The sequence below is a fragment of the Furipterus horrens genome, unplaced genomic scaffold (assembly GCF_987537825.1).
Source record: "Furipterus horrens unplaced genomic scaffold, mFurHor1.1.pri manual_scaffold_7, whole genome shotgun sequence".
NCBI classification, from domain to species: domain Eukaryota; kingdom Metazoa; phylum Chordata; class Mammalia; order Chiroptera; family Furipteridae; genus Furipterus; species Furipterus horrens.
This window is the reverse complement of record NW_028327177.1, coordinates 141,325,638-141,338,616: the sequence shown is the minus strand read 5'-3', so window position 1 is coordinate 141,338,616 and position 12,979 is coordinate 141,325,638. Positions and strand designations below refer to the sequence as shown.

The window sequence follows — 12,979 nt, the reverse complement described above, 5'->3', positions numbered from 1 at the left end:
AGTTCAATCCCGGTCAGGGCACGTACAAGAAGGAACCAATGGCTGCATAAATAAGTGGAACAACACTCTAACCGACTGGGCCACCCGACCAGGGCTCCCGCTGGCCTCTTAGCAGCTGTGGAACCCGGCAGCGGGCCTGCCGTGCTCCGTGTTCCCCAAGTGAAAGTGTCGGCTCTGGGGACTACATAGAAATGCACAGAAACTTGCTTAGGACTCCCAGAGAGATCAAGGCTGGGTAGGATCCTGTCAGGGAGAGATTCTGCTCATCTGCGAAGTCGCATTTATCTTTCACGTCCCCCCAAAGGGATCCCTGAGTCAGTCAGTTGTTCTGGTTCTGCTGCTAATTAGTCGTGTGATATTAGGCAAGTGACTCTCTTTCAGTCTCCCTTTTCCCAGCTGCAAAATAAAGGAATTAAATTAGATGACCTCCGAGTTCAGCCCTGCCTGGTCTCTGGACTCCCCCTCCCTCCCTTTTCCTCACATACAATACCGACAGGCTAGGTCTTGAGCAGAAAGACAAAGAAAAACCAGAGCTTTCCGTCTAATGGGTGCTGTGACTTGTAATATGCTTGTGGACAATATTTTCTTAGATCCTGGTATGTTAATAATGGGGCAGATGGGAGAATAAAACAAAAACTCTCCCCGGTCACACGAAACATAGTACGGGACAGAGGTTTCCAGCGTTTGCAGTACTGGCTGGAGGGGCTCGAGTTCCTCACTTTGCGTTTCCGCCTTCTGAAGCAGCCAATGAGTACGCCGCCGTTCGAGTTACTCTTGTAAACTACAAGTCCCAGAAGTCAATACGCGCGGGAGAAGCGCTCTTGCGCTAATTGAGACTGACGGGCCCCGCCCCTAGAAGCGGAACTTCATTTCCCAGGCGGCTTTGAGGTTCGTCAATGTTCCTCCGCTCGCGCTGGCGTTCCTCTCCCGCCTCCGGCTAGCGAACCTCGCGCCAAGTAGGAAAGGGGGGGAGGGGACGCGCGCGCGCGCGCGCAGGCGCGCGAGTGACGCATAATATGTGGGCCGCTCTGGAGCCGTGGTCGCGCTGTGTGTGAGTGAGGGAGAGTGCGGGACCTGAGGCGGTGTGTGTGAACTGTGGCCGCTGGCGGGGTCAGGGGCGAGCGGCGGAGCCGCCCGGGAAGGTGAGCGGGGAAGGGAGGAAAACGGCCGTCTGGGAGGGGCGCGACGAGACAGGGAGCATGGCCCGGCGGGCGGGAGAGTGGGCGCGGGCGGGGGGAGGGGCGTCACCTGCCCGGGCCGCCGGCGGCGAGGGGGCGGGCCGGGCCTCCGGGGAGGCTGGGCGCCGGGCCTGACAGGATCTCTCCTTTTCCAAATTCTTGGCTCGGGGGCGGGGCCTCCGCGTTCTTCCTCCAGTCCGCGAAAGACGCTCCCCGAGAGTTAACTCTTCCGCCCGGAGTCGGAGGGGCAGGGGTGTGCCCGCCCCTACCTGTAGGAGGGGCCTCCCTCGTTCCCCTTGTCACCGTTGTCCTCCCAGGCATCCAGTCTCCGTTCCGTACGGGCTCGGGGGCTCCATCTGCCCCGCCGTACGGCGGCCCCCTTCCCAGACTGCTTCCGCCTCTCGCTCCGGTCCCCTGGGCGGGCTCTCCCCTCCCCTCCCCGCCCTCGGCCTCGGGCTGGCTCCCCCTGCCGCTCCCGGCTCCCGGGCCGGGCGAGGGGGCGGAGCTTTCCGGGCACCCGCCCCCCCGTCCCCCACGGTGGCGGGGGCAGGGGTGTGAGGGCCGAGCGGCGTGGACCCGAACTTGGGAGTGCCCGCGCGGCTCCCCGGAGACCCGATTCCGTGGGGGCCCGTCGCTCGCAGCTGGCGTGTCCCAGGCCTTTGCTTCGCTCCGTCTTCTCTTCCCGAACGGCTTCCTCCCGTTGCGGCGGGAGCGCTCGGGGCGCGTCCTCGTTGAGTAGTAGTTTTGGGGTCTCTGTAGTCGTTCTGAGTCCCAGACGCTTCGCCCCCGTCCCCGTCACGTTGTTTTCTCCCTCCCTTCAGCGAAGCCTTCTAATTAGCCTGCGTTTTAATAAGCATATTAGCATCTTCCTGCTCTGAACGCGTTGTCGTTACGGAGTGAGAGGGTCCTTGACATTGTCCTGGAATGCCCTTTTCGCGGTTTACTGGGGTTTACCTTTAGGGTTATGCACGCTTGCCTGCTTAGACCCTTTAGGGGCGGACCCGGCGTTTCTCCGCCCGATGACGTCGAGGTTTGGGGTTACCTGTAGCAGGTAGGCATTTTCGGGCGGGGACGGAGTTTTGGATGTTAAGGAGCTAAAAGAGACTTGACTTTGGGCGAACATACAGTACGACCTGCAGATGATGTACCATAGACTTGTAGACCTGACACCTTATACAGTTTAATTAACCAATGTCACCCCGATAAAGTCAATACAAGTTTTTTAAAAGGAGCTAATAGAATTTGGAGAATATATAGGACAGAACTTTATGCTCAGAACCCCTCGCGTAGTTGCTGAGCACAGTAAATATTTAAGTTGTTAAATTTAATAGAGAAGGAATCTGGTGAAATGAACCACATGTTAGCTAGAAGTGATTGAAGCTGTTTGTTTTTTAAGTTATTGCTTTTGTGGGGGGTGGGGGAGAAACGCCAACCTGCTGTCCCAGGTGTGTGTGCATGTGCACGGGGGTGAGCCCGCGGCCCTGGTGGTCGGACACGGCCTGGGGTTGGTCTACTGCTAATTTCCTTACGTCGTTCTTGTAAAGGAGATGGTCGTGGGCAATAATAGAAAGTTGTTACACAGGACTTCATATTTCGTACTGATTATTAGGTGTATTTACTTGAAGCTCTAAACTTGAATGATTTTCCCCAGTTACTTTTTTTAAACAAAGAAGAATGTTTCCAAACATTTGTTCCAGGTTTGTAACCTTATGGGATCTTTCCTTAACGTGGACTTTGTTTTAGGCTTTAGGACAATTCTGCTGAATAGGCCATTCAGTATTGTGTGTGAGAAAAGGACAGATTTTATGATTCAATTAAAAAATTATGGAATAGTTGAAAAGAGGTAGAACTCAGGTATTAATATATGATGAGGAATCTTCCTTTTACCTTCATCCCTTAGAAAGTCAGTTCTCTGTCACAAACGTAATAGCTATTCTCTGTTCCTGGTATATTCTTCCAGGGATATTTTATTCTGGAGATACACACACTCTTTGCTTTTCTCACTAGTCCACATTAGGAGAAATGTCTAGTCAAGATCTTTGCTATTTTTGAATCAGGTTTTTTTTTCATTCCTGTTGGGTCGTAGGACTTCTTTATATATTTTGAATACTAGATCCTTATCAAATATATGATTTACAGATATTCTTCCCATGTTATGGGTTTTCTTTTCACTTTCTTGATTCTGTCCTTTGATGCACAAGAATTTTGAATTTTGAAATTCAGTTTATTTGTCCTTTTGTTGCTTATGCTTTTGGTGTTATAAATAAAAACCCCTTGCCAATTTCAAGGCCATGAAGATTTTCCTTTATGTTTACTTCTAAGAGTTTTGTAGCTTAAGCTCTTACATTTAGGTCTTCGATCCATTTTGGGTTAGTTTTTGTACATGGTGTGAGGCAAGGATCTAACTTCACTCCTTTGCATGTGGATTTCCAGTTCTCTCAGCAGGATTTGTTGAAGGATCAGTAGTCTTTCTACCAATGGTCTAATGGTCTTTGAATAAATCCTTTTCTTATTAATGGTCTCGCCAAACTTGTTAAGTCAACCGACTGTAAAAATGAGATTTTATTTCTGGACTCTCAGTCCTGTTGATTTGTTATCCATGTCTTTCCAGTACCATAGTCTTGATTACTGTAGCATTGTAGCAAGTTTTAAAATCAGAAATGTGAGTTTTTCAACTTATTTTTCAAGATTATTGGTTAGCCAGGGTCCCTTGCAATTGTATATGAATTTTTGGGTGGAAGTTTCAATTTTTGCAAAGAAGGTCTTTAGGCTTTTTAATAGGGGTTGCAGTGACCTTTGACCACTTTGGAAAGTATCGTCATGTTAACAATGTTAAATCTTTTAGTCCATGAACATGGGATGTCTTTCCATTTATTTAGGTCCTCTCTAATTTATTTCAGCAGGGTTTTGTAGTTTTCACTATATGTCTTGTGTCTTTTTGGGTTAAATTTTTTCCTTAGTATTTTACGCTTTTTGGCGCTATTACAAATGAAATTGTTTTCTTATATTTGGATTGTTCATTGCTAGTGTAGATCTTGTATTCTGTAGCTTTGCGTTGCTAATTTATTAACTGTAACAGTTTTTTTTTTGGTGGATTGTTTAGGATTTTCTATACATAGGATCATATCATTTGGTGACTAAAGATTTTACTATTTCCTTTGTAACTTGGATGCCTTTATTTCTTTTTCTTGACTAATTACTCTGTCTAGAACTTCAGTACAATGTTTAATATAAGTGATGAAAGTGGGTGTTCTTGTCTTGTTTCTGATTTTAGAGGGGAAGCTTTCAGTCTTTCAGCATTGAGTATAACGCTAGCTGTGGGTTTGAAAAAAGTGCCCTTTATCATGCTGAGGAAGTTCTCTTCTGTTCTCAGTTCATTGTTTTTATTACAAAAGGGTGTTGGATTTTGTCAGCTGCTTTTTCTCTATCAGTCAGTTAATCTTTATTTTTTTCCTTTTTTATTCTGTTAATCTGTGGATTATATTAATTGACTTCCATGTGTTGAACCACCCTTGCATTTCTGGGAAAAATCACATTTGGTCATGATGTAATTCTCTTTATACACCAAGCTAGTATTTGCTAGCGTTTGTTAAGATTTTTGCACCTATAATTCATAAAATATATTGGTCTTTAGTTTTCTTGTGATGTTTTATCTGGCTTTGGTATGGGTCTGATGCTGGCTTCATGGAATAAATTAGGAAAAAATGCTAGCTCCTGATATATTTTTTGGAAGAATTTGAGGATTGTTGTTAATTTCTGTAAATGTTTGGTTAAATTATTTCTCCACCCAGCCCACCAGGCTAGTACTTCTCAAGATTGTCAAGATCATGAGAAACAACGAAAGACTCAAGAACTGTCATTGCCCAGAGGGCACTAGGGAAATGACAACTAAATGCAATGTTTCCTGGATGAGATCTTGGAACAGAAAAGGGACATGAATGGAAAAACTGATGAAATTTGAATCAAGTTTGGAGTTTAGTTAATAATAATGCACCAAAGTTAGTAGTCACAGTAATAAATACAGCCTGCGGGTTCTTAAGGTCAGAAGTCCATAATAGTCATTCCTATAACATATTTTTTTGTAACTTTGGTTAGAAAAATCAATTTGAAAATGTATTCTTCCAGCCAAGATGGAGGTGTAGGTAGACACTTCGCCTTTTCTCACAACCATAAGGGATTACAACTACCTCAAAACAGAAGAAAACCAACCAGAACTGCCAGAAAATCAAAATATATGGAAGCCCAACAGCCAAAGATATAAAGAAGTGATACTCATCCAGGCGGGTAGGAGGGATGGAGCCGGGGAGCCGGGGAGGATAGGATGCAGTGTGGCGGAGGCGAGAAGGTGCCAGTGGTGGCAAGGCGATGGCTGTGGCCGGCGGAATGAGCAGTCACACATTGTAAAGGCCGGGAGGGACACCTGGGGAGCGATCCCAGCCCCAGGCCGGTCCATGCAGCTCATGGTTCCAGCAGGAGGATGATAAAGCTTTGTTGCTTCTGACTGTGAAAAACAGTGGGAGTTGGGGTGGTGGAAGAAACTGCTGATCTCTCAGGAGAGTTTGTTTAGAGGGCCCCCATGTTCCTAGAATGTCCACAGACCCACCCACTCTGGGAACCATCACCAGAGAAGCAGCTAGAGGGGTGCCAGTTGCATACAGGAAGCAGATGAAGTGATTGGAAAAGGGGCGAGTGGCGAGCAAGCATGAGCAAGGACAAGCAGCGTTGTTCCCTCTCAGGCCCCTCCCCCACACAGCGCCTCTCACTGATGAATACCTAAGGCTCTGCCCCTTACAATGTAACAGGTGCGACAGCTCTACGGAAGACTCACAGGCAAGCACAGGAAGTCTCAAGTTGAGGAGACTGAGTATACCCCAAAAGAGGGAGCAAATCGAGGCTCTAGAAGAAGAACTAAGTGAAGAGGAGATAGCCAGCCCAAAAGACATGGAATTAAAAACACTGGTGATAACGATGCTCAGAGAAATGATTGAGTACGGCAAACGCGGAAGGGAAAAAGTGAAGGCTACACTAAGTGAAATGAAGAAAAATCCACAGTGAAGGGAAGGAAACTGGGGTTCAAATCAATGTATTGGAACATAAGGAAGAAATAAACAGTCAACCAGTACAGAATGAAGAAACAAGAATTTAAAAAATGGGGAGGGGCTCAGGAACCTCTGGGACAACTTGAAACGTACCAATATCCATATCATAGGGATGCCATAAGAAGAGAAAGAACAAGAAATCGAAAGCTTATGTGAAAAAATAATGAAGGAAATCTTCCCTAATTTGGTGAAGGAAATACACGTACATGTCCAGGAAGCACAGAGTCCCAAACAAGCTGGACCCAGAGAGGACCACACCAAGACACATCATAATTAAAATGCCAAAGGTTAAAGATAAAGAGAGAATCTTAGCAGCAAGAGAAAAGCAGAGAGTTACCTACAAAGGGGTGCCTATAAGACTACCAGCTGATTTCTCAAAAGAAACTTTGCAGGCAAGAAGAGACTGGCAAGAAGTATTCAAAGAAACTTTGCAGGCAAGAAGAGACTGGCAAGAAGTATTCAAAGTGATGAAAAGCAAGGACCTACAACCAAGACTACTCTCTCCAGCAAAGCTATCATTTAGAATGGAAGGGCAGATGAAGTGCTTCCCAGACAAGGTAAAGCTAAAGGAGTTCATCATCACCAAGCCCTTGTTATGTGAAATGTTAAAGGGGACACATTTAAGAAAAAGAAGATGATCAAGACTGTGAACATAAAAGTGACAACAGACTTATAACTATCAACAAATGAATCTAAAAAACAAAACCAAACTAAGCAAACAACTAGAACAGAAGCAGAACCACAGATGTGAAGATCATATGGAGGGTTATCAGTGGGGAGGGGGCAGGGGGAGACCAGAGGGGAAAAGATACAGGGATCAAGAAGCATAACTGGTAGGTACAAAATAGACGAGGGGATGTTAAGAATAGTATAGGAAATGGAGAAGCAGAAGAACTTACATGCATGACCATGAATGTGAACTAAGGGAGGTATTGCTGGAAGGAAGGGAGGTACTAGGCAGAGGGGGCCAAAGGGGAAGAAATTGGGACAACAGTAATAGCATAATCAATAAAATATACTAAAAAAAAAATCTGAAAAATATAGTGTCTTCTCTGCAGGAAAGAAGCCTTTTAATTGAATTTTAATCTTTGGTTTTGGAACTCTGTTCTTTTTTGGAGTTACGGGTAAACCAGGTGACATGATTCACTGCTACTAGAATCGCCTCTACTTTAGTAAAATGCAGGTGTTTACTTTTTTGATACTTTTGTATACTTCTTTTGGTCTTACGGTAGATATCTTTAGCAGAGTGAACAGTAATCCCAGATCAGCTAGTAATCCCTTTCTGGTGTGAAACGTTTTATAAAATGGTTGCTGTTTCATTGAAACTAACGCATTTTGCGTGGCAGGATCTGACATTTTGATCCTAAAGCTACTTTGGCAAATAAGTTGGTCTATAAACCATTTAAACATTTGGGTCTCATTTATCCCCTTTGGAGCCCCTTATAAACCTCTTTTCCCAGTGTGTGTCTTGTGGGTCCTCCAAAGCCAGTCTCAGCTCCACGTCCTTGGAGCCCCCTGGGCTGACTGTTCAACCCTGCAGTGCCCCCTCCCAGGAAGTCAGCTGTGAGAGAGGTTAGGAAGCCTCAGGGACACATGGGCTGGTAATGCTCTCTCCCAGCTTTCACTTTGTTAAGACTTGAACAGGAAAGTGTTGTTTATCTTCACAGAACTTTTCCCCAAAGACTTACAAAAGAGCAAAATAGTCCTGGCTGGTGTGGCTCAGTTGGTTGGAGTATTGTTCTGCAGCCAAGAGTTTGTGGATTCAATTCCCGGTCAGGGCACATACCTAGGTTGCGGGTTTGGTCCCTGGTCCGGGTGCGTACAGGAGGTAACCAGTTGATGCTTCTCTATTCCATTGATATTTCTCTCTAAAAAGCAATGAAAAAATGTCCTTGAATGAGGATAAAACAAACAAAATGAGCAAAATATTTTGGGGAGGTGCTTTTACTACATTTTGTATTTTAAAAAAATGTAGCCTCAAAGTTTTGGCGCTCAGAGATCTAGACCTGGGATTATTTCATACATAGTATGTAGGAATATGCACTTTTGAGGGGTGAAAGGGACCATAGCTTTTGTCTGATTCTCAGAGGAGTTTCTTGATCCTAGAACGTTTAAGAATCACGATTTCAGTCCGTTTCTCTGTCTCTAAACAGAGGTTGAGAGCAGTGACAGGACGTGTTCACCATAGTGGACATCCAGGCCCCAATCCCAGGTTTCTCGCTATACCACTTACAAAGATAATTTAGAGGGTCCAAGGGTTAAACTTGCCTTGCTTTTAATTATTTCCTGTACTTGTTCATCCCTTTTCTTTCCCCTCACTTTTCTTTTTGTAGGAAGTATGTCAGTTTTTTTTTGTCTTCTCTTATAATAATAATAATTATTATTATTTTTTGCTTCCTTAGGCCAAGCCATGACTACGGTAGCGGTACATGTGGACTCCAAAGCTGAGCTCACTACCCTGCTGGAGCAGTGGGAAAAGGAACATGGTAGTGGGCAGGACATGGTACCTATCCTTACAAGGTATGAACAATTAAGTTTTTTAAAAATTACTTTTTAAAAAAATTTTTATTTACTTTTAAAGAGAGGTGGAAGGAGGGAGAAAGAGAGGGAGGGACACATTGATGTGTGAGAGAAACATCATTCGGTTGCCTCTTGTGTGCTGCTAAGCAGGGGTCTGCCCCGAAACCCAGGCATGTCCTCCGACTGGGAATTGAACCGATGACCTTCTGGTTTGCGGGCTGACGCCCAGCCCACTGACCCACAGCAGTCAGGGCAAAATGACTTTTTGAAGAAGGAAGTCGTGGAGAATAGTAAAGGAACGTTCCATCTTCACTGCGACTGAACCCACTTTTTCCCTTTTGGACTAGCCTTCTTCTCCCTCCTTCCTGAAGCTCCGGGTTCTTACCTTTCCCCTTAGGCCCTTTGTCCTCATTCCCCTTTGTAGGTTCTTTTGCTTGTGTTCTAAGTCCAGGGCTTCATTTGTGGTTCCCTTCTCCCTTCACCCTAAATATTCTTTCTAGATAGTTTTGTCTCTGTCCATGATTTAAAACATTATTCCTATGTTAACTTTCAGATTTCTATTTCTGCGTCAGACCCGGCTTTTAAAAAATTTCAGATCCATTTCGCAGCCGTTTGTTTCACACACCTTTACCTGGCTGTTCCACAGACACGCAAACGTGCTGTGTCCAAAACGGGGCTTATCATTTTCCTCCCACGTGCCTTCCTGTTCATGGCTTATTCCCTGCCTTGGCGTAAATGATTTTCAACTAGAAGACCAAAAACCACCCTCCTTAGTGTACTCCTCTACCAGCACGATTAGTCACCAAGCCCTGAGGGTTCTGCTCCCTTCTCTCCCCGCCACCCCCCCCCCCCCCGCCCCCGCTCCTGCTTCCTTCATCAGGTATCGATCAGTTCTTGGCTGGCCCGTTAGGCAGCATGCATTCTCTCTTGTCTGCAGTTTACCTTCTTCAAGTACATCCTCCCCTGTGCTGAAAGATTTCGTCTTTCCATACACAAAAACCTGATGGTCATAGCTCTGCTCTTGATTCTTCCCTGGCTCCCTTTTTCCTGTGCAATAAAATGTATACTTTTTAGAGTGGCGTATGAGGCCACTTACGGGGTTGACCCGCACCTCCTTTTTATGCAGGTTGGTTCCCTTCAGTTAGGAGCAGTGCCACATTTTCTGATGTCTGTGTGCCTTTACGCTTGCTGTTTCTTTGGCCTGAAATGCCTTTCCTTAGTATGTCTCCCTGGCAAGTTCTAGTTCTTTTAGAAACAGTTTAAAACCTTTTCTGACTTTGATATTCCTATGTTTGGGCATTCCTTTAAAAACTTTTATTTTTACTATTCCTACTATTCATATATATATGATAATTTTCTCCCATTTTTTCTCTTACCACATTGTACTATAATTATCTTTTTACGTGCATCTCCTTACTAAGTTGTAAGCTTTTGGAAGGTAGGCACTACACCTTTTTATTGGTGTCTCCTCAGACAATGGCTTGTTCACTGCCTAGGATGTAGTAGACTGTGGGGAACAAAATTTTATTGAACGAGCGTATTAAGGAGGAGGGCAAATGAAAAAAACTGGAGAGGGGGATGCTTATGTTTTTTTCCCTAGGTCACTGGAACATGGGAATCTTTAATATCTGATTTTTGGTATCATAGCAGTGAAAAGAGCTTTTGTTTAGGCAGTGATCTATTCTTTAGGATAAAGAAGACTGATTTTATGAAAATTTAAACAGGGTTAAATACTTTTGTTCATAACTGCTTTTGATACATGGGGAGCATGTGAAAGTAGGTTTTTTTTAAAGGATATAGTTGTTGATTGGTGGAAAGTGGTTTTAATTTGTAGAGGCATTGGAGATTAAGAACTAATCACAAGATACGTCAGATGCAGCCACAGTGAATTAAAGAATCTAAGCATTGTGCAGTTAACATGTGGATTATAGATGCAACTATGAAAAGAGGAATCAAAAATGGGCATCATGTTAGTGGTGGATTCACTTAATTGTTCAAAAAAAATTTATCAAACATGTATACTGAACAGACTCAAAAGTTTTATTTTCAAGACTATTTCACATTTATCATATCTAACCATCATTTTGCCACTGTGCTCAGTTTCTCAGCAGTGCAAAGCCTAAAACAGAGGGCCCCGGCTTCAGGGAGCTAACTTTCTGGGATGCACTAGTGGGTAAGAGACAATGCAGAACAGTACACAGTAGTATTCAGTGAAATGCTAAATAGGTAATTGGTTCGTTAACATTGGAGAGGGCGCGGGAATGGAAATAACTGAACGAGTCAGTTTCTCTTATTCATTCAACAAATCTTTGAGGCCCATTTGTTTGTTAGAGCCGGCAGAGACCCTTCTCTGACTCTCAGCTTCCTCATTTGTTACTAAAAGTGTCACAGAGTTACATTGTTGCAAGAAAGCCATCCTCAGAGCCAGACAGTGGACATCTAAGGTTAGAGTCCTGGGTTGTAGCTCCAGTTCCAGTGGGCTTTCCAGTACAAGGTGAGGTCAAGTTTCCTTGGCACAGGGATTTGAAAGGTGGTAGAGTATAGCTTGATGAGAAGCAGGGAAACAGGTTTTCTAGAAAATGCAAAACAATGTGACTGAGAAAGGCATTGAGGAGAGACGGGACTGGGGGCGTTTGTGTGGCGGCGAGGAGAGGGCCCCTCGGGGCGGAGGGTGAGCGGAAGGCGGGCTGCAGGAGACAGCTGCGTGGGGCGCGGCCCTGAAACGGGCTTCGCGCTCAGAGGGGAATTGGAGGGACGATAGGATGAATTCAAAGTGCGGCGTATTTTAGATCGGGGCAGCTTCCGTCCTCCTCCTCCTCCAACCCGTGGGTCTGCTAGGTTGCCGGGCGTTTCCTGAGGTACTGTCGTGGCGACCGTGTCCCCCCGCCCCTCCCCCACCACGGGCTGCAGGTTTGGGTAGTTGGTGTATTCCATGAGAAGCAAATGAATTTCAGGCCTACCCACTCTTTTATTGATCACTTTTTTTTTTTAATGAATTTTTTGCAATTTTTCTGAAAAGAACAACTGTTTATAACTTTAATTGATTTTTATTATTTATGTTATGTTATTTGTATCAGGCCTTTGACTTGATTCTGTACAAAGGCATGGACATTGGGCCAAGCTATCTGAGCTTAATCCAGGTTCTGTGGTTTTTCTTTTAAACATTATTGAAATATAGCTTATATGCTGTAAAGCACTCTACTTGGTGGGTTTTCTTACTTGTAAAGCCATCACCCAGATCAAATTGTCGACCTTGGGTGGCACCCCCAGAAGGCTCCTTCCTGCTCTGTCCCAGTCAGTGTCTGCCTCAGATTGTGTTTCCGTTTGTCTCTGATTCTCAGTGTCTACAGGAGCAGCGCCTCACTAGCTCTCATGGGCAGGCTCTGCTCCGCGCAGAGGGCATGTATTAACCTAAACCTCGAGGAGCAGGCACTGTTACCGTCATTTCACAGACGAGGCACAGACAGGTGAAGTAACTTGACACACCGTCAGTGGGAGATTTGAACCCTGGCCATCTGGCTCCAGAATCCATGTTTTAAATTTCTGCTCTGCTGTATTGTTTAGTTTCAGCTGGAGATACTAGTAGAACTTAACTTAAAATATATTTTGTGTAATTGTCCTTTGTGACGAAGATAATTTTCAGAGCTTAGAGGGAAAGGTAGAAAAAGTAGAAATAATTCTGAGGCTTGATGGGGAAAAATATACTAGAGAGGGTAAGAATTTTTGCAGGGGCTTTAACCTTTAAGACCAGGAAGCTTTGTGGAAGTAAAGCGCATAGGAGCGTGTGAGTCGGCCAGCATGCCAGGTATTGGAGAGTGGGGCAGCCTTGTATTTGACCGTCATTGTAACAGAATAAAACCCCAGTCTTGCTTGGACTTCTCTAAAGGTGACTTTTCTTGTTTTAAAAAGAACGTGCATAAAAAGGAACTGTTGGTGCATGAATCGACGTGGGTGACTCAGAATATGCTGAGTGAAAGTAGCCGCATATGGATCCATCCTGGGACAGGCAGGCCTGACCTGTCGTGGGAGAGGGAAAGTGGCTGCGGCGGGGCAGGAAGCTCACGGGGGGCGGGGACCGTTACAGGTAACGGCGCGTAGGAGGGACCTGAAGCAGTAATGAACCTGGACTCTCTGAAGGGCAGAAAAGGCCGTGTTAATGACGCTTGGGGTGAAGGGGTGGAG

At 45.1% G+C, this 12,979-nt stretch overlaps 1 protein-coding gene across 1 annotated transcript in view; it reads left to right on the top strand.

Moving 5' to 3' along the window:
* Positions 1 to 1,005: 1,005 nt before the first annotated feature.
* DCAF1 (DDB1 and CUL4 associated factor 1) overlaps positions 1,006 to 12,979 on the top strand; it is a 60,707-nt gene continuing 48,733 nt past the window's right edge. The window contains exons 1-2 of the mRNA XM_090284835.1: positions 1,006 to 1,142; positions 8,680 to 8,797. Of these exons, the coding sequence (XP_090140961.1) occupies positions 8,688 to 8,797 (110 nt within the window). The 5' untranslated portion in view covers positions 1,006 to 1,142; positions 8,680 to 8,687. The remainder of the gene's footprint in view (positions 1,143 to 8,679; positions 8,798 to 12,979) is intronic.